The 22,979-nt window shown below is 54.5% G+C and overlaps 1 protein-coding gene across 1 annotated transcript in view; it reads left to right on the top strand.

Annotated features, from left to right (window-relative positions):
* Window positions 1–700: 700 nt before the first annotated feature.
* snrpa1 (small nuclear ribonucleoprotein polypeptide A') overlaps window positions 701–22,979 on the top strand; it is a 35,828-nt gene continuing 13,549 nt past the window's right edge. Inside the window, exons 1-7 of the mRNA XM_070858717.1 lie at window positions 701–821; window positions 2,180–2,327; window positions 11,559–11,637; window positions 17,983–18,029; window positions 19,131–19,233; window positions 20,779–20,858; window positions 21,193–21,268. Coding sequence (XP_070714818.1) covers window positions 740–821; window positions 2,180–2,327; window positions 11,559–11,637; window positions 17,983–18,029; window positions 19,131–19,233; window positions 20,779–20,858; window positions 21,193–21,268 — 615 coding nt within the window. The 5' untranslated portion in view covers window positions 701–739. The remainder of the gene's footprint in view (window positions 822–2,179; window positions 2,328–11,558; window positions 11,638–17,982; window positions 18,030–19,130; window positions 19,234–20,778; window positions 20,859–21,192; window positions 21,269–22,979) is intronic.

Genomic DNA, 22,979 nt, shown 5'->3' with positions numbered 1-22,979 from the left:
TGATCAAGTGTGGTCAGTGTTTCGATGCTGGGGATGTTGGCCCGGTCGAGGACGCTAATGTTGGTGCGTCTATCCTCCCAGGGGATCTGTAGGATCTTGCGGAGACATCGTTGGTGGTATCTCTCCAGCGACTTGAGGTGTCTCCTGTACATGGTCCATGTCTCTGAGCCATACAGGAGTGCGGGTATTACTACAGCCCTGTAGACCTGAGCTTGGTGGCAGTTTTGAGGACCTGGTCTTCAAACACTCTTTTCTTCAGACAGCCGAAGGCTGCACTGGCGCACTGGAGGCGGTGTTGGATCTCGTCGTCAATGCCTGCTCTTGTTGATTGGAGATTCCCGCGATTGGGGAAATGGAACACGTTGTCCAGGGCCGTGCCATGGATCTTGATGACTAGGGGGCAGTACTGTGCGGCAGGGACAGGCAGGTGGACGACCTTTGTCTTTCGGATGTTTAGCGTAAGGCCTATGCTTTCGTACGCCTCAGTAAATACGTCGACTATGTCCTGGAGTTCAACTCTTTATATAGTCCACACACTTTGACTGTGTGGTGCACTGCGCATGCCTAATAGCGCTCGGCATTGTGGGAGGGCAAGTGGGGCGGGCCCGGTGCAGTGTGGGAGTGAGGGCGGGAGCGGGCCCGGTGCAGTGTGGGAGTGAGGGCGGGAGCGGGCCCGGTGCAGTGTGGTAGTGAGGGCGGGAGTGGTGCAGTGTGGGAGTGAGGGCGGGAGCAGGCCATCATGGTGAAGCTGACGGCGGAGCTGATCGAGTTAGCAGCTCAATACACCAACCCGGTGCGGGACCGGGAGCTCGACCTGCGGGGTGAGTGAGTGCTCGAGAGCGGCGGCGGTCGGCCCGATCACAGTCCCGGGGCGCCGGAGAGAGCGGATGGTGTTCAAATAATTAAAGTGCGCAGCCCGTGGACCAGGCCTGGGTAACCCCGCCACCCCATACCCCTCGAGGGTCCACACTCTTTCCCCCCCCCCCCCCCCCCACCAAGGTTCCACACTCTCCTCTCCCCCCCCCCCCCAAGGTTCCACACTCCCCCCCCCCCCCCCAAGGTTCCCCCCCCCCCCAAGGTTCCACACTCCTCCTCCCCCCCCCCCAAGGTTCCACACTCCTCCTCCCCCCCCCCCGAGGGTCCACACTCCCCCTCCTCCTCCCCCCCCCCCCGAGGGTCCACACTCCCCCTCCTCCTCCCCCCCCCCCCCCCGAGGGTCCACACTCCCCCTCCTCCCCCCCCCCCCCCCCCGAGGGTCCACACTTCCCCCCCCCACCGAGGGTCCACACTCCCCCTCCTCCCACCCCCCGAGGGTCCACACGCTCCCTCCTCCCCCCCCCCCCCCCACCGAGGGTCCACACTCTCCCTTCCCCCCCCCCCCCCACGAGGGTCCACACTCTCCCTCCTCCCCCCCCCCCCCCCGAGGGTCCACACTCCCCCTCCTCCCCCCCCCCCCGAGGGTCCACACTCCCCCTCCTCCCCCCCCCCGAGGGTCCACACTCCCCCTCCTCCGCCCCCCCCCCGGAGGGTCCACACTCTCTCTCCTCTCCCCCCCCGAGGGTCCACACTCTCCCTCCTCTTTCCCCCCCCCCCCGAGGGTCCACACTCTTTCCCCCCCCCCCCCCCCCCCCCAGGGTCCACACTGTCCCTCCTCTCCCCCCCCCCCCCCCCCAGGGTCCACACTGTCCCTCCTCCCCCCCCCCCCCCGAGGGTCCACACTCTCCCCCCTCCCCCCCGCCGAGGTTCCACCCCCCCCCCGCCGAGGTTCCACCCCCCCCCCAAGGTTCCACACTTCCCCCCCACCCCTCCGAGGTTCCACACTTCCCCCCCCCCCCCCAAGGTTCCACACTCCTCCCCCCCGAGGGTCCACACTCCCCCCTCCTTCCCCCCCCCCCAGGGTCCACACTCTCCCCTCCTTCCCCCCCCCCCAGGGTCCACACTCCCCCCCGAGGGTCCACACTTTCCCTCCTCCTCCTCCCCCCCCCCGAGGGTCCACACTCCCCCTCCCCCCCGAGGGTCCACACTTTCCCTCCTCCTCCCCCCCTCCGAGGGTCCACACTCCACCCCCCCCCCCCCCCGAGGGTCCACACTCTCCCTTTCCCTCCCCAGAAGCTGTGGCCCGTGGTTTGCTCCAGGGTTAGTTGCTGGGCTGTCACTTACGGGCTTTGCTCTTTTGCAGGGTACAAGATCCCGGTGCTGGAGAATCTGGGGGCCACTCTGGATCAGTTCGATTCCATCGATTTCTCAGACAATGAGATCCGGAAACTGGATGGCTTCCCACTACTGCGGAGACTGAAGAGCCTGCTGCTGAACAACAACCGTATCTGGTGAGTCCCCGCACCCCCAGATCACCCCCACTGATGCGAAAACTGCAGCAAAATCAGAAATAAAAACAGAAAATGCTTGCAATCCTCAACTGGAGGAGGCCTCATTTCAGTCAGTTGAAAGGGGACCTGGCCCAGGTGGATTGGAATCAAAGATTAACAGGTTAATCAGTCACTGCTCAAAGAGCAGATATTTCAGGTACAAACGATGGGAAAGGGCATCTAAACCTGGAGCTCCCTGGGTGACTACAGGTATAGAGATTAAACTGAAACAAAAAGGAGGCTTTTGATAAATGTCAGGTTCATAATTCATCGCAAAACTAAGCTGAATCCAGAAAGTACAGGGGAGAGCTGAAAAAGGAAATCGACCAACGCCAAAGCGAGGGTCTGAGTTCTCCATAGAAATTAACAGGGCAGGAGGTGGCCATTCGGCCCATCATGTCCGTGCCGGCCAACAAAGAGCTGCATGGCCCTCGTGTCAGCAGCCCTAAAGGTTACATATAAACCTATGAACAATGGTGGAAAAGCTAAGATCACCCAGTCCACCCCACACAACTGCGACACCCCTTGTACTGAAACATTCTACACTCCACCCCACCCGGAGCCATGTGATCCCCGAGAGGCAAAACTCAGATTTAAAAACCCAGGCCAATTTCGGGGGGGGAAATCTTAAAAAATTCCTCTCCGACCCATTCAGGCGATCGAAACTAGTCCAGATCACCCAAGCAGTATTCCATTCCTTGCAGTACTTACCATCACGGTTGATGAACAATGGCGTACGTTAAAGGAGATATTTCACAACTCCAGAAAAATATATTCCAGTGAGGAGGAAATGGTGTCAAAGAAAAGATAGCAATCTGCAAAAGGACATACAGGCTAAGTGAATGGGCATAAATTTGGCAGATGGAGTATAATGTTGGAAAGTGTGAGGTCACTTTGGCAGAAAAGAAATCAAAGAGCAAGTTATTATTTAAATGGAGAAAGATTGCAAAGTGCCACAGTACAGCGGGACGTAGGAGTACTTGTGCATGAAACAGAAAAGGATAGTACGCAGGTACAGCAAGTGATCAGGAAGGCCAATGGTATCTTGGCCTTTATTGCAAAGGGGATGAAGTATAAAAGCAGGGAAGTCTTGCTACAGCTACATAAAGTATTGGTGAGGCCACACCTGGAATAGTGCGTGCAGTTTTGGTTTCCATATTTACGATAGGATATACTTGCTTTAGAGGCAGTTCAGAGAAGGTTCACTAGGTTGATTCTGGCGATGAGGGGGTTGACTTATGAGGAAAGGTGTAGGTTGGGCCTCTACTCATAGGAGTTCAGAAAATTGAGAGGTGATCTTATCGAAACGTATAAGATTATGAGGGGGCTTGACAAGGTGGATGCAGAGAGGATGTTTCCACTGATAGGGGAGACTAGAACTAGAGGGCATAGAATAAGGGGCTGCCCATTTAAAACTGAGATGAGGAGAAATTTCTTCTGAGGGTTGTAAATCCGTAGAATTGGCTGCCTGTGGAAGCTGGGACATTGAATAAATTTAAAACAGAGATAGACAGTTTGTTAACTAATAAGGAAATGGAAGTGGACCTGAGTTCATGATCGGATCAGCCAGTGGAACAGGCTCAAGGGGCCGGATGGCTGACTTCCCCCTATTTCTTATGTTCATTGCGCCGGCCAACAAGAGGTTATCCAGTCTAATCCCAATTATTAGCTCTAGGTCTGTAACCCTGCAGGTTACGGCACTTTAAATGAGGGTTTCTGCATCCACCACTCCTCCAGGCAATGAGTTCCAGACCCCCACAACCCTCTGTGAAGAAGCCCCCCTCAAATCCCATCTGAACCTTCCACCAACCATCTTAAAAGTATGCACCCTCATAATTGACCCCTCCACCAATGGAAATAGACCCTTACTATCCACTATGTCCAGGCCCCTCAATATTTTGTACACCTCAATGAGGTCTTCTCTCAACCAACCGCCTCTGTTCCAATGAGAACAAACCCAGCCTATCCAATCTGTCCTCATAACTAAGATTCTCCATTCCAGTCAACATTCTAGTAAATCTCCTCTGCACCCTCTCTAGTGCAATCACGTCCTTCCTATAATAGGGCGACCAGAACTGCACGCAGTACTCCAGCTGTGGCCTAACCAGAGTATTAAACAATTTAAGCATAACCTCCCTGCTCTTATATTCTATGCCTCGGTCAATAAAGGCAAGCATTCTGTATGCCGTCTTCATCAGCTTATCCACCTGGCCTGCTCTTTCAGAGATCTGTGGACAAGTACTCCAAGGTCCCTTTGTTCATCTCATCATAGGCAGACCCTCGGAATCGAGCAAGACTTGCTTCCACTCTTAGCATGAGTTCTTAGGTGACTGAACAGTCCAATACGAGAACCACAGTCTCTCACAGGAAAGGGTGGGCGGGGAGCCTGGTTTGCCGCACACTCCTTTCGCTGCCTGCGCTTGATTTCTGCATACTCTCGGTGACGATACTCGAGCTCAGCGCCCTTCTGGATGCACTTCCTCCACTTAGGGCAGTCTTTGGCCAGGGACTCCCAGATGTCATTGGGGATGTCGCACTTTATCAGGGAGGCTTTGAGGGTAACCTTGTAACGTTTCCTCTGCCCACCTTTGGCTCGTTTGCTGTGGGCGAGTTCTGAGTAGTGCGTTTGCTTTGAGAGTCTTGTGTCTGGCATGCGAACTATGTGACCTGCCCAGTGGAGCTAATCAAGTGTGGTCAGTGCTTCAATGATGGGGATGTTGGCCTGGACGAGGACGCTAATGTTGGTGCGTCTGTCCTCCCAGGGGATTTGCAGGATCTTACGGAGACATCGCTGGTGGTATTTCTCAACTAAAGTGGCATACTGCTTAATGTGTATGCCCTTTCCTTATTAGCCCTCCCAAAGTGCATCACCTCACACTTCTCTGAATTAAATTCCATTTGCCATTGCTCTGCCCACCTGACCAGTAGATTGATATCTTCCTGCAGCCCATGACTTTCCTCTTCATTATCAACCACACAACCAATTTTAATGTCATCTGCAAACTTCTTAATCATACTCCCTATATTCAAATCCGGATCATTGATATATACCACAAAAAGCAAGGGACCCAGTACTGAGCCCTGTGGAACCCCACTGGAAACATCCTTCCAGTCACAAAAACATCCATCAACCATTGCCCTTGGCTTCCTATCTCCAAGCCTGTTTTGGATCCAACTTGCCACTTTGCCTTGGATCCCATGGGCTTTAACCTTCGTGACCAGTCTATCATGTGGGACCTTATCAAAAGCCTTGCTAAAGTCCATATATACTACATCATACGCACTACCCTCATCGGCCCTCTTGGTTACCTCCTCAAAAATTCAATCAGATTAGTCAAACACGATTTTCCATTAACAAATCCGTGCTGACTGTCTCTAATTAATCCTTGACTTTCCAAATCTAGATTTATCCTGTCTTTCAGGATTTTTTACAATAATTTTCCGACCACTGAGGTTAGGCTGACAAGCCTGTAATTACTCGGCCGATCCCTTTCTCCCTTCTTAAACAAGGGTACGACATTAGCAGAGGTGGTTAAGGAGAAATGCAAGAGATGTTCATTGTGAAGGGTTTTTATAGAATAAGGAGAAACTTTGTGCTGGCAGGGATGTCAGTAACCAGAGGATTTACGGTGATTGGCAAAAGAACCAGAGGGAAAATTAGAACTTTTATACAAGTTGTTTTCTGGAATACGAGCCCCAAGTCTCTCGTCCTCCCCCGCCTCCCAGTGTCCTCTCTTCCCCCCGCCCCCCGCCCGTGTCCTCTCCTCCCCCCCTCCCACGTCCGTGTCCTCCCCCCCCCCATGCCCTGCCCGTGTCCTCTACCCCGCCCGTGTCCTCCCCCCCCCCCCTCCCCCGCCCGTGTCCTCCCCCGCCCGTGTCCTCCCCCGCCCGTGTCCTCCCCCGCCCCCCGTGTCCTCCCCCGCCCCTCCCCCCCCGCTCCCGCCCGTGTCCTCCCCCCCCCCCCCCGTGTCCTCCCGCGACCGTGTCCTCCCCCCCTCCCCCGCCCGTGTCCTCCCCCCTCCCCCGCCCGTGTCCTCCCCCGCCCGTGTCCTCCCCCCTCCCCCGCCCGTGTCCTCCCCCCCCGTGTCCTCCCCCGACCGTGTCCTCCCCCCCTCCCCCGCCCGTGTCCTCCCCCCTCCCCCGCCCGTGTCCTCCCCCCCGTGTCCTCCCCCGACCGTGTCCTCCCCCCCTCCCCCGCCCGTGTCCTTCCCCGCCCGTGTCCTCCCCTGCCCGTGTCCTCCCCCCCCCCTCCCCTGCCCGTGTCCTCCCCCCCCCCTCCCCTGCCCGTGTCCTCCCCCCCCCCCCTCCCCTGCCCGTGCCCTCCCCCCTCCCCCGCCCGTGTCCTCCCCCCTCCCCCGCCCGTGTCCTCCCCCGCCCGTGTCCTCCCCCCCCCCCCCCCGCCCGTGTCCTCCCCCGCTCGCCCGCCCGTGTCCTCCCCCCCCCTCCCCCGCCCGTGTCCTCCCCCCCCTCCCCCGCCCGTGTCCTCCCCCCCCCTCCCCCGCCCGTGTCCTCCCCCCCCCTCCCCCGCCCGTGTCCTCCCCCCCCCCTCCCCCGCCCGTGTCCTCCCCCCCCCCTCCCCCGCCCGTGTCCTCCCCCCCCCCTCCCCCGCCCGTGTCCTCCCCCCCTCCCCCGCCCGTGTCCTCCCCCCCTCCCCCGCCCGTGTCCTCCCCCCCTCCCCCGCCCGTGTCCTCCCCCCCTCCCCCGCCCGTGTCCTCCCCCCCTCCCCCGCCCGTGTCCTCCCCCCCTCCCCCGCCCGTGTCCTCCCCCCCTCCCCCGCCCGTGTCCTCCCCCCCTCCCCCGCCCGTGTCCTCCCCCCCTCCCCCGCCCGTGTCCTCCCCCCTCCCCCGCCCGTGTCCTCCCCCCCTCCCCCGCCCGTGTCCTCCCCCCTCCCCCGCCCGTGTCCTCCCCCCCTCCCCCGCCCGTGTCCTCCCCCCCTCCCCCGCCCGTGTCCTCCCCCCCTCCCCCGCCCGTGTCCTCCCCCCCTCCCCCGCCCGTGTCCTCCCCCCCTCCCCCGCCCGTGTCCTCCCCCCCTCCCCCGCCCGTGTCCTCCCCCCCTCCACCGCCCGTGTCCTCCCCCCCCTCCCCCGCCCGTGTCCTCCCCCCCCTCCCCCGCCCGTGTCCTCCCCCCCTCCCCCGCCCGTGCTCCCTCCCCCGCCCGTGTCCTCCCCCCCTCCCCCGCCCGTGTCCTCCCCCCTCCCCCGCCCGTGTCCTCCCCCCTCCCCCGCCCGTGTCCTCCCCCCTCCCCCGCCCGTGTCCTCCCCCCTCCCCCGCCCGTGTCCTCCCCCCCTCCCCCGCCCGTGTCCTCCCCCCCTCCCCCGCCCGTGTCCTCCCTCCCTCCCCCGCCCGTGTCCTCCCCCCTCCCCCGCCCGTGTCCTCCCCCCCTCCCCCGCCCGTGTCCTCCCCCCCTCCCCCGCCCGTGTCCTCCCCCCTCCCCCGCCCGTGTCCTCCCCCCCTCCCCCGCCCGTGTCCTCCCCCCCTCCCCCGCCCGTGTCCTCCCCCCCTCCCCCGCCCGTGTCCTCCCCCCCTCCCCCGCCCGTGTCCTCCCCCCCTCCCCCGCCCGTGTCCTCCCCCCCTCCCCCGCCCGTGTCCTCCCCCCCTCCCCCGCCCGTGTCCTCCCCCCCTCCCCCGCCCGTGTCCTCCCCCCCTCCCCCGCCCGTGTCCTCCCCCCCTCCCCCGCCCGTGTCCTCCCCCCCTCCCCCGCCCGTGTCCTCCCCCCTCCACCGCCCGTGTCCTCCCCCCCTCCCCCGCCCGTGTCCTCCCCCCCTCCCCCGCCCGTGTCCTCCCCCCCTCCCCCGCCCGTGTCCTCCCCCCCTCCCCCGCCCGTGTCCTCCCCCCCTCCCCCGCCCGTGTCCTCCCCCCCTCCCCCGCCCGTGTCCTCCCCCCCTCCCCCGCCCGTGTCCTCCCCCCCTCCCCCGCCCGTGTCCTCCCCCCCTCCCCCGCCCGTGTCCTCCCCCCCTCCCCCGCCCGTGTCCTCCCCCCCTGCCCCGCCCGTGTCCTCCCCCCCTGCCCCGCCCGTGTCCTCCCCCCCTCCCCCGCCCGTGTCCTCCCCCCCTCCCCCGCCCGTGTCCTCCCCCCCTCCCCCGCCCGTGTCCTCCCCCCCTCCCCCGCCCGTGTCCTCCCCCCCTCCCCCGCCCGTGTCCTCCCCCCCTCCCCCGCCCGTGTCCTCCCCCCCTCCCCCGCCCGTGTCCTCCCCCCCTCCCCGCCCGTGTCCTCCCCCCTCCCCCGCCCGTGTCCTCCCCCCTCCCCCGCCCGTGTCCTCCCCCCCTCCCCCGCCCGTGTCCTCCCCCCTCCCCCGCCCGTGTCCTCCCCCCTCCCCCGCCCGTGTCCTCCCCCCTCCCCCGCCCGTGTCCTCCCCCCCTCCCCCGCCCGTGTCCTCCCCCCTCCCCCGCCCGTGTCCTCCCCCCTCCCCCGCCCGTGTCCTCCCCCCCTCCCCCCGCCCGTGTCCTCCCCCCCTCCCCCGCCCGTGTCCTCCCCCCCTCCCCCGCCCGTGTCCTCCCCCCCTCCCCGCCCGTGTCCTCCCCCCTCCCCCGCCCGTGTCCTCCCCCCCTCCCCCGCCCGTGTCCTCCCCCCTCCCCGCCCGTGTCCTCCCCCCCTCCCCCCGCCCGTGTCCTCCCCCCCTCCCCCGCCCGTGTCCTCCCCCCTCCCCCGCCCGTGTCCTCCCCCCCTCCCCCGCCCGTGTCCTCCCCCCTCCCCCGCCCGTGTCCTCCCCCCCTCCCCCGCCCGTGTCCTCCCCCCTCCCCCGCCCGTGTCCTCCCCCCCTCCCCCGCCCGTGTCCTCCCCCCTCCCCCGCCCGTGTCCTCCCCCCCTCCCCCGCCCGTGTCCTCCCCCCTCCCTCCCCGCCCGTGTCCTCCCCCCCTCCCCCGCCCGTGTCCTCCCCCCCTCCCCCGCCCGTGTCCTCCCCCCCTCCCCCGCCCGTGTCCTCCCCCCCTCCCCGCCCGTGTCCTCCCCCCCTCCCCCGCCCGTGTCCTCCCCCCCTCCCCGCCCGTGTCCTCCCCCCTCCCCCGCCCGTGTCCTCCCCCCCTCCCCGCCCGTGTCCTCCCCCCCTCCCCCGCCCGTGTCCTCCCCCCCTCCCCGCCCGTGTCCTCCCCCCCTCCCCCGCCCGTGTCCTCCCCCCCTCCCCCGCCCGTGTCCTCCCCCCCTCCCCCGCCCGTGTCCTCCCCCCTCCCCCGCCCGTGTCCTCCCCCCCTCCCCCGCCCGTGTCCTCCCCCCCTCCCCCGCCCGTGTCCTCCCCCCCTCCCCCGCCCGTGTCCTCCCCCCCTCCCCCGCCCGTGTCCTCCCCCCCTCCCCCGCCCGTGTCCTCCCCCCCTCCCCCGCCCGTGTCCTCCCCCCCTCCCCCGCCCGTGTCCTCCCCCCCCTCCCCCGCCCGTGTCCTCCCCCCCCCCCTCCCCCGCCCGTGTCCTCCCCCCCCCCTCCCCCGCCCGTGTCCTCCCCCCCCCCCCTCCCCCGCCCGTGTCCTCCCCCGCCCGTGTCCTCCCCCCCCTCCCCCGCCCGTGTCCTCCCCCCCCTCCCCCGCCCGTGTCCTCCCCCCCCTCCCCCGCCCGTGTCCTCCCCCCCCTCCCCCGCCCGTGTCCTCCCCCCCTCCCCCGCCCGTGTCCTCCCCCCCCTCCCCCGCCCGTGTCCTCCCCCCCCTCCCCCGCCCGTGTCCTCCCCCCCCCTCCCCCGCCTGTGTCCTCCCCCCCTCCCCCGCCTGTGTCCTCCCCCCCCTCCCCCGCCCGTGTCCTCCCCCCCTCCCCCGCCCGTGTCCTCCCCCCCCTCCCCCGCCCGTGTCCTCCCCCCCCTCCCCCGCCCGTGTCCTCCCCCCCCTCCCCCGCCCGTGTCCTCCCCCCCCTCCCCCGCCCGTGTCCTCCCCCCCCTCCCCCGCCCGTGTCCTCCCCCCCCTCCCCCGCCCGTGTCCTCCCCCCCTCCCCCGCCCGTGTCCTCCCCCCCCTCCCCCGCCCGTGTCCTCCCCCCCCTCCCCCGCCCGTGTCCTCCCCCCCCTCCCCCGCCCGTGTCCTCCCCCCCCTCCCCCGCCCGTGTCCTCCCCCCCCTCCCCCGCCCGTGTCCTCCCCCCCCTCCCCCGCCCGTGTCCTCCCCCCTCCCCCGCCCGTGTCCTCCCCCCCTCCCCCGCCCGTGTCCTCCCCCCCTCCCCCGCCCGTGTCCTCCCCCCCTCCCCCGCCCGTGTCCTCCCCCCCTCCCCCGCCCGTGTCCTCACCCCCCTCCCCCGCCCGTGTCCTCCCCCCCCTCCCCCGCCCGTGTCCTCCCCCCCCTCCCCCGCCCGTGTCCTCCCCCCCCTCCCCCGCCCGTGTCCTCCCCCCCCCTCCCCCGCCCGTGTCCTCCCCCCCTCCCCCGCCCGTGTCCTCACCCCCCCCTCCTCCCCCGTATTCTGGGGCGAGCCTGTGTCCTTCTCTCTTACCACCCCCCCCCCCCCCAGCAGCTGCCATTCACACCCCACCCAAACTCGCCTTTTGTTTCCTAACTTTTGACATTACCATCTCCATTCGGCCCATCATCCCTTTGGTCTCTCTAATCTGTCCTGCCTTCCACCCTATCACAGACCTTCCCTTTTGTTTTTTTTCTCCCCTCCCCCTTTCAGGGCTCCTGCACTTCAAGAATCTGTTACATTTCAAACTATTGCCAGTTCTGACGAAGGGTCATCGACCCGAAACATTAACTCTGTTTCTCTCTCCACAGACGCTGCCTGACCCGCTGAGATTTCCAGCATTTTCTGTTTTTATTTCAGATTCCAGCATCCACAGTATTTTGCATTTTTGATTCAACAACATACCATTCCGAGAAGGCATTATGCTTAACTGAGTGCCCCAAACATCCATTTGATGTTCCGTCCCTTGTCTCTCTAAACCTCTTGTTACTCGGGAGGAATGTTGGTGGCTTGCTGGGGTGTGAGAACAGTGCATACAGAGGTTGGGGTGTGGAGCTGGGCAAGTTCCATCTAGTGCTACAAGTGTGTAGCTGCAGTAAGAATGGCATGCACCAGTGCTGCCCAAAAAGGCGTTATGCTACATCGCAGTTTCATATTTGATGTGACTGCTGGTTGGAACTTGTTGCAAAAGGAGATGTGACTTTATAAATACAGGACTGCTTTAGGCCATGGGAGCTACACCAAGTGTTGGCAGAGTTTTTGAAGGTGTGGAGAGTGCTGGGCTATCTCATTATGCAGAGTTGAACAGTCTGTAAAATCAATCTTTGTTTCAGTCGGATCGGTGAGGGCCTTGAGCAGGCGTTGCCTAACCTGCGGGAGTTAGTGCTGACCAACAACAACCTACAGGAGCTGGTAAGTTGCACATGTTTCTGAAATGTGGATAATATGATATCTCCACCTCTCCTGTGCTCAGTGACTTCACAATCGCTGTTCCGTGCGGCACTTGAAAACTCCTCTCCGAAATAGTTGAACCTGATTGTAGAGATTTCTATTGCTGGTCTGTCAGCCGTGGTTCAGTGCTTGCACACTCACCCCGGAGTCAAGGTTATGGGTTCAAGAACAAACTAACCACTAATGAGACACCATGGATGAATAAAGGCATGGGAGAGGGAGAGAGGCACACACTAACTACATGCATAGCAGGGGAAAGCATGATGAGGGAGAATACTGGAGAGAAATAAGAAAAACAATTAGGAAGGCAAAAAAGAACTATGAAATTAAATTATCAAGGAACATAAAACAAAACTGTATTTTATAAATTTAAAAAAAAAGGCAAATGGGGATAGGGCCATGAGGATGGAGAGGATAATACCACAGGCAGCGATGGAGAGGTGGCAGAGAGAATAAATCATTATTTTGCTTCAGTATTTACCAAGGAGACAGATCAGGTGGGCATAACATTGGATTAGAAATGATTATGGTCCAGAAATCCCGGTCGAGGGCTTCCCGCGGCCGCTCGACAGAAAAAGGTAAAAAAAAAAAGATGAGCACCTACCTGTTCCTGCCAGCGATCCCGGTCCCAGCGCCTCCTCTCCCGGCGCATTGGAGCGCGTGCACGGCGGGATGTCCGTGGAGCTGGAGTCATATGACTGGGCAGCCAATCCAGGTACAGTATTTTCTCGTTCATAATAATGGGAACTCCGTAAGTTGGAGCGCTCATTATTATGATTGGGTGTTGGGGGGATGTTTCTCAAAGACAAATAAAAAATAGAAAAAAACACCACATATTTAAGATTAATTTAAATTAGTTATTAATGTCTTATAAAAAATATATACTGTTTTTTTTTCTTTTGTTTATTTAATTATGGTTTAAAATAAACTTGCCTTAGTGGGAAGGGTTTTTAAACATTAACGTGTGTTTTTAATTTTATTTTTTTATGTTTTTGTACGTTTTAAAATTCTTACGCCTGTAACAGTAGGCTATGTGCCTGCTTTTATCAGGCACAAGAGTTTTCAGGACATCCGCTGGGCAAGATATGGGTAAATCCTGCAATCTTGCCCTTGCAAGTGTCCTGGCTGTGGGGATACAGTCAATATGTCAAGCCAGAACTTGACGGATTGGAAAAGCCGGTTTTCAGCGCATGCGCATTGCGTGCCGAAAACCGGCTTTTGCGATGCCTTCCCAGGTCCGTGTACACTCCATATCGACCCAGGGAGGCCGGGATTTTTTGGGCCATAACTGCATTTTTTTTTAAAGAGAAGTATTAAATAAACTAATCAAACTCGGAGGATAAACCCCCTGGTCTGGACTGATTGCATTCGTGCAATTTAAAAGAATCTAGGGAAGAGATAGCAGAGGCATTACTATACATATTTAATAATTCGTTAGAAAAAGGTGTAGTCCCAGAGGACTGGCAGACAGCTAACATAATACCTATATTTAAGAAGGGATAGAACATGTCCAGGGAATTATAGACCAGAGAGCTTAACATTAAAAAAAGGAGCAGGGGTAGGCCATTTGGTCCTTTGAGTTTGCTCCACCATTTAATATTATATCTGATCTTGGGCTCAGCTCCACTTCGCTGCCCGCTCCCCATAACCCTTCACTCCCTTATCGTTCAAAAATCTGTCTACATCTTAAATATATTCAATGACCCAGCCTCCACAGTTCTCTGGGGCAGAGAATTCCACAGATTTACAACCCTCTGAGAAGAAATCCCTCCTCATCTCAGTTCTAAATGGGCGGCCCCTTATTCTTAAACTATGTCCCCTATTTCTAGATTCCCCCACCAGTGGAAACATCCTCTCTGCACCCACCTTGTCGAGCCCCTCAGTATCTTATATGTTTCAATAAGATCACCTCTCATTCTTCGAAACTCCAATGAGTAGAGGCACAACCCGCTCAATCTTTTTTCATACGTCAACCCCTTAATTTCAGGAATCAACCTAGTGAACCTTCTCTGAACTGCCTCCAATTAAGGAGACCAGAACTGTATGCAGTACTCTAGCTGTACAGTTGTAGCAGGACTTCTCTGCTTTTATACGCTATCACCCTTGCAATAAAGGCCAACATTCCATTTTCATTTCCGATCACTTGCTGTACCTGCATACTAACTTTTTGTGTTTCATGCACAAGAACCCCCAGGTCCCTCTGTACTGCAGCATTTTATAATCTCTCTCCATTTAAATCATCATTTTTATTTTTTATTTTTTCTGCCAAAGCGGATAACCTCACATTTTCCCACATTAGACTCCATCTGCCAAATGTTTGCCCACTCCCTTAGTCTGTCTATATCCCTTTGCAGATTCTTTGTGTCCTCCTCACAACTTGTTTTCCCGCCCATCTTTGTATCATTAGAAAACTTGGCTACGTTACACTCGATCCCTTCATCCAAGTCATTAATATAGATTGTAAATAGTTGAGGACCCAGCACCGATCCCAGCGGCACCCCACTAGTCACGGTTTGCCAACCGGAAAATGACCCATTTATCCCGACGCTCTGTTTTCTGTTAGTTAACCAATTCTCTATCCATGCTAACACCCCCAACTCCGTGAACTTTTATCTTGTGCAGCAACCTCTTATGTATGCACCTTATCGAATGCTTTCTGGAAATCCAAATACACCACATCCACTGGTTCCCCTTATCCATCCTGCTTGTTACGTTCTCAAAGAACTCCAGCAAATTTGTCAAACATGATTTCCCGTTCATAAAACCATGCTGACTCTTTGACTATTATGCTTTTCCAAATGTCCTGCTACTGCTTCCTTAATAATGGACTCCAGCATTTTCCCAATGACGGATGTTATGCTAACTGGTCTATAGTTTCCTGCTTTCTGTCTCCCTCTTTTTTAAATAGGGGCATTACATTTGCAATTTTCCAATCCTCTGCGATCTCCAGAATCCAGGGAATTTTGGTAGATTACAACTAATGCATCCACTATCTCTGCAGATACTTCTTTTAAGACCCTAGGATGCAGGCCATCAGGTCCAGGGGACTTGTCCACCTTTAGTCCCATTATTTTACCGAGTACTTTTTCTTTTTAGTGATTGTTTTAAGTTCCCCCCCTCCCTATAGCCCCTTGATTATCCATTATTGAGATGTTTTTAGTCTTCTGTGAAGACCGATACAAGATATTTGTTCAAAGTCTCTGCCATTTCCCTGTTCCCCATTATTAATTCTCCAGTCCCATCCTCTAAGGGACCAATGTTTACTTTAGCTACTCTTTTCATTTACTTGTAGAAGCTCTATCTGTTCTTGCTAGTTTACTCTTACAATCCATCTTCTCTCTATTCTTTTTTTAGTTGTCCTTTGCCGGCTTTAAAAGAAATTCCCAATCCTCTGGCCTCCCACTAATTTGGCCACATTGTACGCCATCAGTTTCAATTTGATATCATCCTTTAACATCGGTGGTAGGAAACAATGGTATCCCTACTAAAGGAGAAAATAGAAAAACATCTAGAAAGCAAAAATATAATTATGAATAGTCAGCATGGATTGCAAAAGGGAAAGTCTTGCTTGACCAACCTCACTGAATGTTTTGAAGCGAGCATGGACAAGGGTAATGCAGTCAATGTAATATATCTAGATTTCCAAAAGACCTTTGCTAAGGGACCACATAATAGACTAATGAATAAGGTCAGAGCATGTGGAGTTAGGGAACAAGTAGCAGAATTAATAGCTGCTTCAAGACAGAAGGCACAGAGTAGCGGGTAAACAGTATCTATTCAGGGTGGAGGTAAGTGGCGTTCCACAAGGAGCAGTGCTCGGGCCACTTGTTCACAATTTATATCAAAAACACAATTTTCAAATTTGTGACCAAATTGGAAGGGATAGTCAATACTGAGAGGACTGAAACAAACTACAAGAACACATCAATGGGCACATAATTGGCAAATTAATTTCAACATAAATAAATGTGAGATATACATTTTGGTAAGAAAAATGAGGTCACGTTACTTGGAAAAGTAAGAATCTAAATGGGGTAGAGAAGCAAAGGGAGTACAAATACATAAATCACTGAAAGTTGCGACACAGGTTCGCAAGGGCATAAAATAGCAAACCAAGCACTAGGGTTTGTTTCTAGAAGTATAGAATTGAAAAGTAGGGAAGTTATGCTTAACGTGTATCGAACCTTGGTTGGACCACACTCGGAGCACTGCATACAATTCTGGTCGCCATACTATAAAAAATATAGAGGCACTGGAGAGGGTGCAGAGAAGATTTACAAGGATGATATCAGAGGTTATACATATCAGGAAAGGATGAGCAGGCTGGGTCTCTTTTCTCTTTAACAGAGGAGGCTGAGGGGTGAGCTAATAGAGATCTTTAAAATGATGAAAGGCTTTGATAGCATGGATACAGAGAGAGTGTTTCCACTTGTGGGGAAGACCATAACTAGGGGCCATCGATATCAGATCGTCACCAAGAAATCCGATGGGGAATTCAGGAGAAGCTTCTTTACCCAGAGAGGGGTGAGAATGTGGAACTCGCTGCCACAGGGAGGGGTTGAGGCGAATAGTATCGATGCATTTAAGAGGAGGCTAAACAAGCATATGAGGGAGAAGGGAATAGAGGGTTATGCTGATAGAGTTAGATGAGGAAAGACGGGAGGAGGCTCGAGTGGAGCATAAACGCAGCACGGACTGGTTGGGTCCAATGACTTGTTTGTGTTGTGTATTCAATGCAAGTCCCACTCCAGGGACTTGAGCACAAAAATCTAGTGACGTGCAGTGCTGAGGGAGTGTTGCACTGTCTGAGGTGCTCTCTCAGGTGGACGTAAAAGATCCCACGGCACAATTTCGAAGAAGAACAGGGGCGTTATCCCCGGTGTCCTGGCCAATATTTATTCCTCAACACCTAAAACCGATGATCTGGTCATTTATCAAATTGCTCTTTATGGGAGCTTGCTGTGTGCAAATTGGCTGCCGCATTTCCCACGTTGCAACAGTGACTACACTTCATTGGCTGCCGCGTTTCCCACATTGCAACAGTGACTACACGCCATTGGCTGTAAAGCGCTGTGGGGCGTTCTGAGTTTGTAAATGTGTCTTTTTAATTTCTTTGTTTAAACTTGGATTAATGTATTTTTGTAGTATTGCCTCCGATGTCGGTAGAGAAAATCACATGATTGGTGTCTTAACAGGAAAATGGTATTTGAGCCAATCAAATATCCGATTGCCTAAATGTGAACAAATCCAAAATTACCAGAGACCAATAACGTAACTTGCCACTCCTGACCCAAAGTGCCCCAAATGGCAGGAATATTTCCTTTCTCTTTGAGGTGCCCTTGTGGGCCTGTGTATACAGCTGGAAATAACTCGCAACAGATATCTAACTGTTAAACATGTCTGGCAGACGCTTCCTGCCCACCGCTGGTCATTCCGGCAACATGGGTCAATATTTAGAATGGAAGCGTGCTCTGTAAACATTTTATAATGAGAAAGCTGTGTAACCTTCAATCATTCTATCCATTTTGAAAAACCATCTGTGATTAAGATTATAAACAAAGTTTAAAATAAAAACATAAGATTTTTCACAATGACATCATTACATTTACCCACTGAACTGTCCGTCTGTCTTAATGTCTTAATTTCATGCTTTAAATTTTGAGATTTCAGCCTGTCTAAAGTCTGAACCTGGTACTTTTACCCCATCTGGGTATGTGCAGTTTGCTGAATACCGCAGTGGGGTGGGGAGGGGGGTGGCGGGAGAGCAGGTGGTGGGTGGTGGGGGGTGGGGGGGGGGCAGGAAAGCTAGGCTAGGAAAGGGGGGGGGGAGGCGGAAGAGAGCTGGGTGGGAGGGGGTGGGGGAGGGCGAGCTGGGGTGGGGGGAAGGAGAGGGTGGCGGGGGGGGTGGGAGAGAGCTGGGGGGGGGTGGGGGGGAGGAAGGAGAGAACTGGGGGTGGGAGAGGGGTGGTGGGGGGGGGGGGAGGTGGGAGAGGGGTGGCAGGGGGTGTGGGAGAGAACTGGGATGGGGGGGAGCTGGGGGGCAGGGGACGGCTGCAGATGAGCTTCCACCTGTGGCACCTGCTGTTTGGACAGTGCCATTCCACCTAATGCTGCTTTAATCTTCTCTGCCCTGTCAGTAAATACTGGGAAGCGAGTAACTGGAGGGGCAGAAAGATTTAAGGGTCCATGTGCAGAAATCACTGAAAGCTGGCAGACAGGTGCAAAAAAAATTTAAACAACTAATGGAATGTTATTCAAAATCCATTATTAACCTGTTCATCCTCGACATCTATCTCTCTGACTCAGGGGGATCTGGATACACTTTCAACTATCAAGTCCCTCACATTCCTGAGGTGAGTGAGTGTGAACTGCTCTTTATTACACAAATGATGTGTGCATACTTTGACAGGTGCCGCTTGCACCAGGACGTGTTGGGGGCTCGATGGTATTGGGACAATGCTAGGCAGCATTCTGTCCGGGCTTTCGCTCAATCTGAGCTTGCTGGTGGTGACAGCTAATATTTAAGCTAGCAGCATTAGGCTGTACATCTGAGTTTGTGAATGTACTTGCTATTTGTGACTATACTGCTATGATGCCTGGTGGATATGGGCTTTTGATGGGAATGTACAGGCCTGGAAAGTACCACATCACATCCTTCTCTCTCTCAATCTCTTCCCTCGTCAAATATCCATTTAGCTTCTTAAATGTAGTATCTTGTTCAGTTGTGTTCAGTGCATCATTTATAGAGATTCAGGTGACTGGAAAAGAAATGCCTTAAAAATAAAAATATTGTCAAACTTCCCACAGTTGAAATTGTGCAAAACCCGTTATTCCTGTGTTAGTGGCCTTTGAGTACAAGGAAGAAATTTCTGATTTTGGGAATTATAAAAAAAAAAAAGTAACATGATAACCTGGGGGTTGTGCAGACTCCCCGATTTAATCCTGGAGGGGGCCGATTTGACCTAAAATTCTGAGCTTGTCATATGCTAGAACAACAGTAGATGGCACTGTCACACCACATATACTTCACAGCACACAATTCTTCATACATCCCTTGCTGCTTAAACTGAACACATCCTGCTTGGTTTGTTTGGCCTGTAGAATTCTACTAACCTGATCTAAACCATGTGTTGACCTGTATCACACACAATCCCCTGTCATAGAATACAGACATTAATACTGACTGACATTGACCATCATTTCTCACCAGATGTTCTAAGCTTTCAGTTGAGTCACGCCCAATGTACATCTGTGGTTTCTACACTTCCTTCTGTACTGCAGCCTCTGTACCAAACATCCCATCATACCCATTACCTATGTCGAGCTATTAACCTGTTCTATTCCACACTGTCCTACATTTCCCTGTTCTCCCCTCCCACTCAGTGAATTTGACTGCAATGAGGGAATCAGTTTGAGGCAGAAGAGTTTAATTGATTAATACGGTTGATTTCCAGCATCCTGAGGAACCCAGTAACGAGCAAGAAGCATTATCGTCTGTATGTGATCCACAAAGCTCCTCAGGTCAGAGTCCTGGATTTCCAGAAGGTCAAGCTGAAGGTATGGTTTATACCGACTGCAGCAGTGCATTTTGGTGGCGTTGTTTATTGCAGCTTGAGAGCTGCAAACCTTTGTTTCCCCAGAATACCGTATCGCATCTCTTTTCACGGAAAAGGGTTTGGGTTGTTTGCAGTATCCTCTGGAGCCCATTTTGAGTGAACAAGAGTGCATTGATCATTATCTTATGATTGTGTCTCTTCTGAAATCAAGAACATAAAGAAAAATTCAATCTGTAGTACTCATGGTCCCCCACCATGGCGCTGGCAATGTAGCATTCTTGTATTAGATATTCCCTTTCCTGGTAGATTAGAACAAAACGGGCTATACCAGTATTTTTCTCCACCCAGTCTGATCCCACTCACTCCCCATTCCCTTTAATATCCCACCCAGTCTGATCACAATCTTTCCTCACTCCACAACCCCTTGTCTTTGCTGTCTAAATTAGGGAACGGGTTTAATTTAAGAGCTGACAAACTAACTTGCTAGTAATTATTAAATTAATAACTTATAACAGATAAAATAATTACCAGCCCAGTGACCAATGGAAACAATCTATTGCAATATACTTTACCAGAACTTTGCATAAACCTTGAGTGCCCTTAACCACCTCGGCCGTAGTCTGTCCTCATCCCGGTAATGCCTCCGTGAGTCCATGCTGCCCCGTTGCTTCCATATCCTTCCTATTATTGGGTACCAAAAATTGTAAATACTTCACATCTAACCTCATTCAAATTCAACAATTTTCCCTTTGGTATTCTGTGTCTGCACACCAAGCACTTTATTATTGTAAATATAAATTTATGTTCTCCCATCCAAGAGCCGAACTTAACTTGAGGTACAATGATCTGTTTCTACCATTTATAGGGCAGTGATTAACGACCTTGTACCAGTTCTGGCCTTTTGTATCAGATTCAGTATTTTCAGTTTTGGTCTTGGTGTGTATTTTATAAGGTCAGACTGAAGAACAGTGGCTAACTCCTGGTTAAAAATGGTGGGATCACACGACAGGCATTCTGTCCCATGCTGCTGTACAGCAGTCATATCTAAACACGTATTCAATATTCACCGCCCAGTAATTGTAAATGAAGTGCAGGAGCGATGTCCTTTTGTATGTGGGCTAGCGGCCAGTGTTAAACGTTGACTGGCCATTCCAACCCATCATGGGGATGTCTTTCCGACAGTTGAGTTCACGTTCAGTCTGATGAAAGAGCGGCTGAATTTTGTCCCAAACTTGGAATGTTGCTGAAGTGAAAGTGCATGATGTGTGCTGCTCTGGCCTGTGGTGCTTGCACCCATTTCTGCTGTTGTTCAGATTATGGGCGAGCTGTTGATGCACGTCTCCCTGCAGTTGCACCGCTGAAGTGCTCAGCTATCCCCATGGCAGAACCTTTGACCCGTGGAACTCCGAGGCTGCCATTCTGCTGTCGGGGGAGCTGGAACACGGGAAACAGTCCCATTAAATCTGAAAGCACCCTGAGTACTGGGATGTTGCTGTACTGGGTAAAAGTCAGTTTGACTGTAACTGGATGTGATGTATTGCCACAGGAACGTCAGGAAGCGGATCGAATGTTCAAAGGCAAACGTGGGGCGCAGCTTGCAAAGGATATAACCAAGAAAACGAAGACGTAAGATACAGATACTAAATTTAACTTGGCATCTTGCCTCAGAAACGCTACAATTGGGGGTTATTGTTGGTAAGAATTAGCCTGTGTGGGCGTTCACTGATTCCAAATTGCTGATTTCTTGAGCAGCGACTGTAAAATGCTGCCTGTCCAGTGCCTTGGTGTTTCTGAGGGAAGCTGTTTCAAGTAATGCTCCATTCGGGGGAGCACTGTAAAATGTATCAGTTTATGAAAAGATCAGATACTGCACTGGTTTTTAAACTTTAAGGCTTTAAAGGTCCAGAGAAGTTTTTCTTTGGGAACCATAAATGACTAAATCCTGTGTTTTGTTCCGAAGTTTCATGCCAGGTGCAGGGTTGTCGGGGGAGAAGAAAAAAGCTGGTCCTTCTGCACCCGAAGTAGAAGCAATTAAGGCAAGTCGACTTGTGCATGCAGCAGCTCTACACGTGATGGGGAAAATGCTGGAAATCCGATTTAAAAACAAGAGAATGTGGAAGGGGAACGGAGGGGGCACGGGGAACTGCCCTTTGACAGGGTTGAAGACTAAAACATGAGCAGGCATTTTAGTACGGTTGGAAATAAATAGAGGGGATAAAAGTGGAGATGGCATCAATCAGAGAGATGAAGTAATGCTTGATTTAGCAGAGCTCAATAGAAAGTCCGTGGGTGAAATAATCAGTGAGGAGATGGAGCTTAGGAACAGGAGGAGGCCATTTGGACCCTTCGGTCTGTTTTACCATTCAGACAGATCATGCCTGGCTCCATATCCCTTAATACCCTCACCCAACAAAAAATACCAACAGGAACTTGGTGGGATATGAATCTGGCAGAATGGTATCGATAAATCCAGCAAGACAGCTCGCTCACTTCCTTCTCCCACTGTGTTAGGTTGTGGGATGCAGTCTAGATTGACGGTCGGGGAAGCACTGGGGGTAAATAACTGACTGCACAGCCAGCATTGGGGCCAGTAATTTCTGTAGTGGTAAGTGGGTGTGTATTCCATTGTCAAGTGAAGGTGTGTGGTGTCAGTGGGAACTTGTATACAGCATTGTCTTTACACCGAGGGTTGTTGGAGAATGGAATGCTTTGCCACAGCGACTGGTTGAGGCAGAGGCTATTAATCATGAAGCAGGGGAAGATACCGTGTTATTAGGAGAGGGTGGGGCAGTGGGGTTATTTTGGGATTGATGCAGGGCTTTCAGGAGAGCAGGGCAGTGTGATGAGTTTGGAATTGATAAAGGGCTGTGGGGAGAATGGGACAGTGGGATTAGTTTGAGATTGATACAGGGTTATGGGGAGAGAGCGGGGCAGTGGGATTAGTTTGGGATTGATACAGGGCTATGGGGAGAGAGCAGGGTAGTGGGATTAGTTTGGGATTGATACAGGGCTATGGGGAGAGAGAGCGGGGTAGTGGGATTAGTTTGGGGATTGATACAGGGCTATGGGGAGAAAATGGGGTTAGTTTGGGATTGATAGGGCTATGGGGAGAGTGAGATTAGTTTGGGGATTGATACAGGGCTATAGGGAGAGTGGGGCAGTGGGGTTGATACAGGACTATAGGTAGAGAACGGTGCAGTGGGGTTAGTTTGGGGTGGATAAGCCAGTGTGAGCTATTAGGATAACAGGCCAAATTGCTGAACTTGCTGCGCTATCTGCCCAATGCAGCCTGCGTGGGGACATAAGAACATAAGAACATAAGAAATAGGAGCAGGAGTCGGCCATTTAGTAAGATCATGGCTGATCTGATCATGGACTCAGCTCCACTTCCCTGCCCACTTCCCATAACCTTTTTACTCCCTTATCGCTCAAAAATCTGTATCTCTGCCTTAAATATATTCAATGACTCAGCCTCCACAGCTCTCTGGGGCAGAAAATTTTACAGATTTGCAACCCCCAGAGAGAAAAAATTCCTCCTCATCTCAGTTTTAAATGAGCAGCCCGTTATTCTGAGACTATGTCCCCTAGTTTTAGTTTCCCCTATGAGTGGAAATATCCTCTCTGCATCCACCTTGTCGAGCCCCCTCATTCATTATCTTATACGTTTCGATAAGATTACCTCTCATTCTTCTGAACTCCAATGAGTAGAGGCCCAACCTACTCAACCTATCTTCATAAGTCAACTGC

Source organism: Pristiophorus japonicus, chromosome 17, assembly GCF_044704955.1.
Source record: "Pristiophorus japonicus isolate sPriJap1 chromosome 17, sPriJap1.hap1, whole genome shotgun sequence".
Lineage (NCBI taxonomy): Eukaryota > Metazoa > Chordata > Chondrichthyes > Pristiophoridae > Pristiophorus > Pristiophorus japonicus.
The sequence above is the reverse complement of the archived record's forward strand: the minus strand, read 5'-3'. Positions and strand labels throughout refer to the sequence as shown.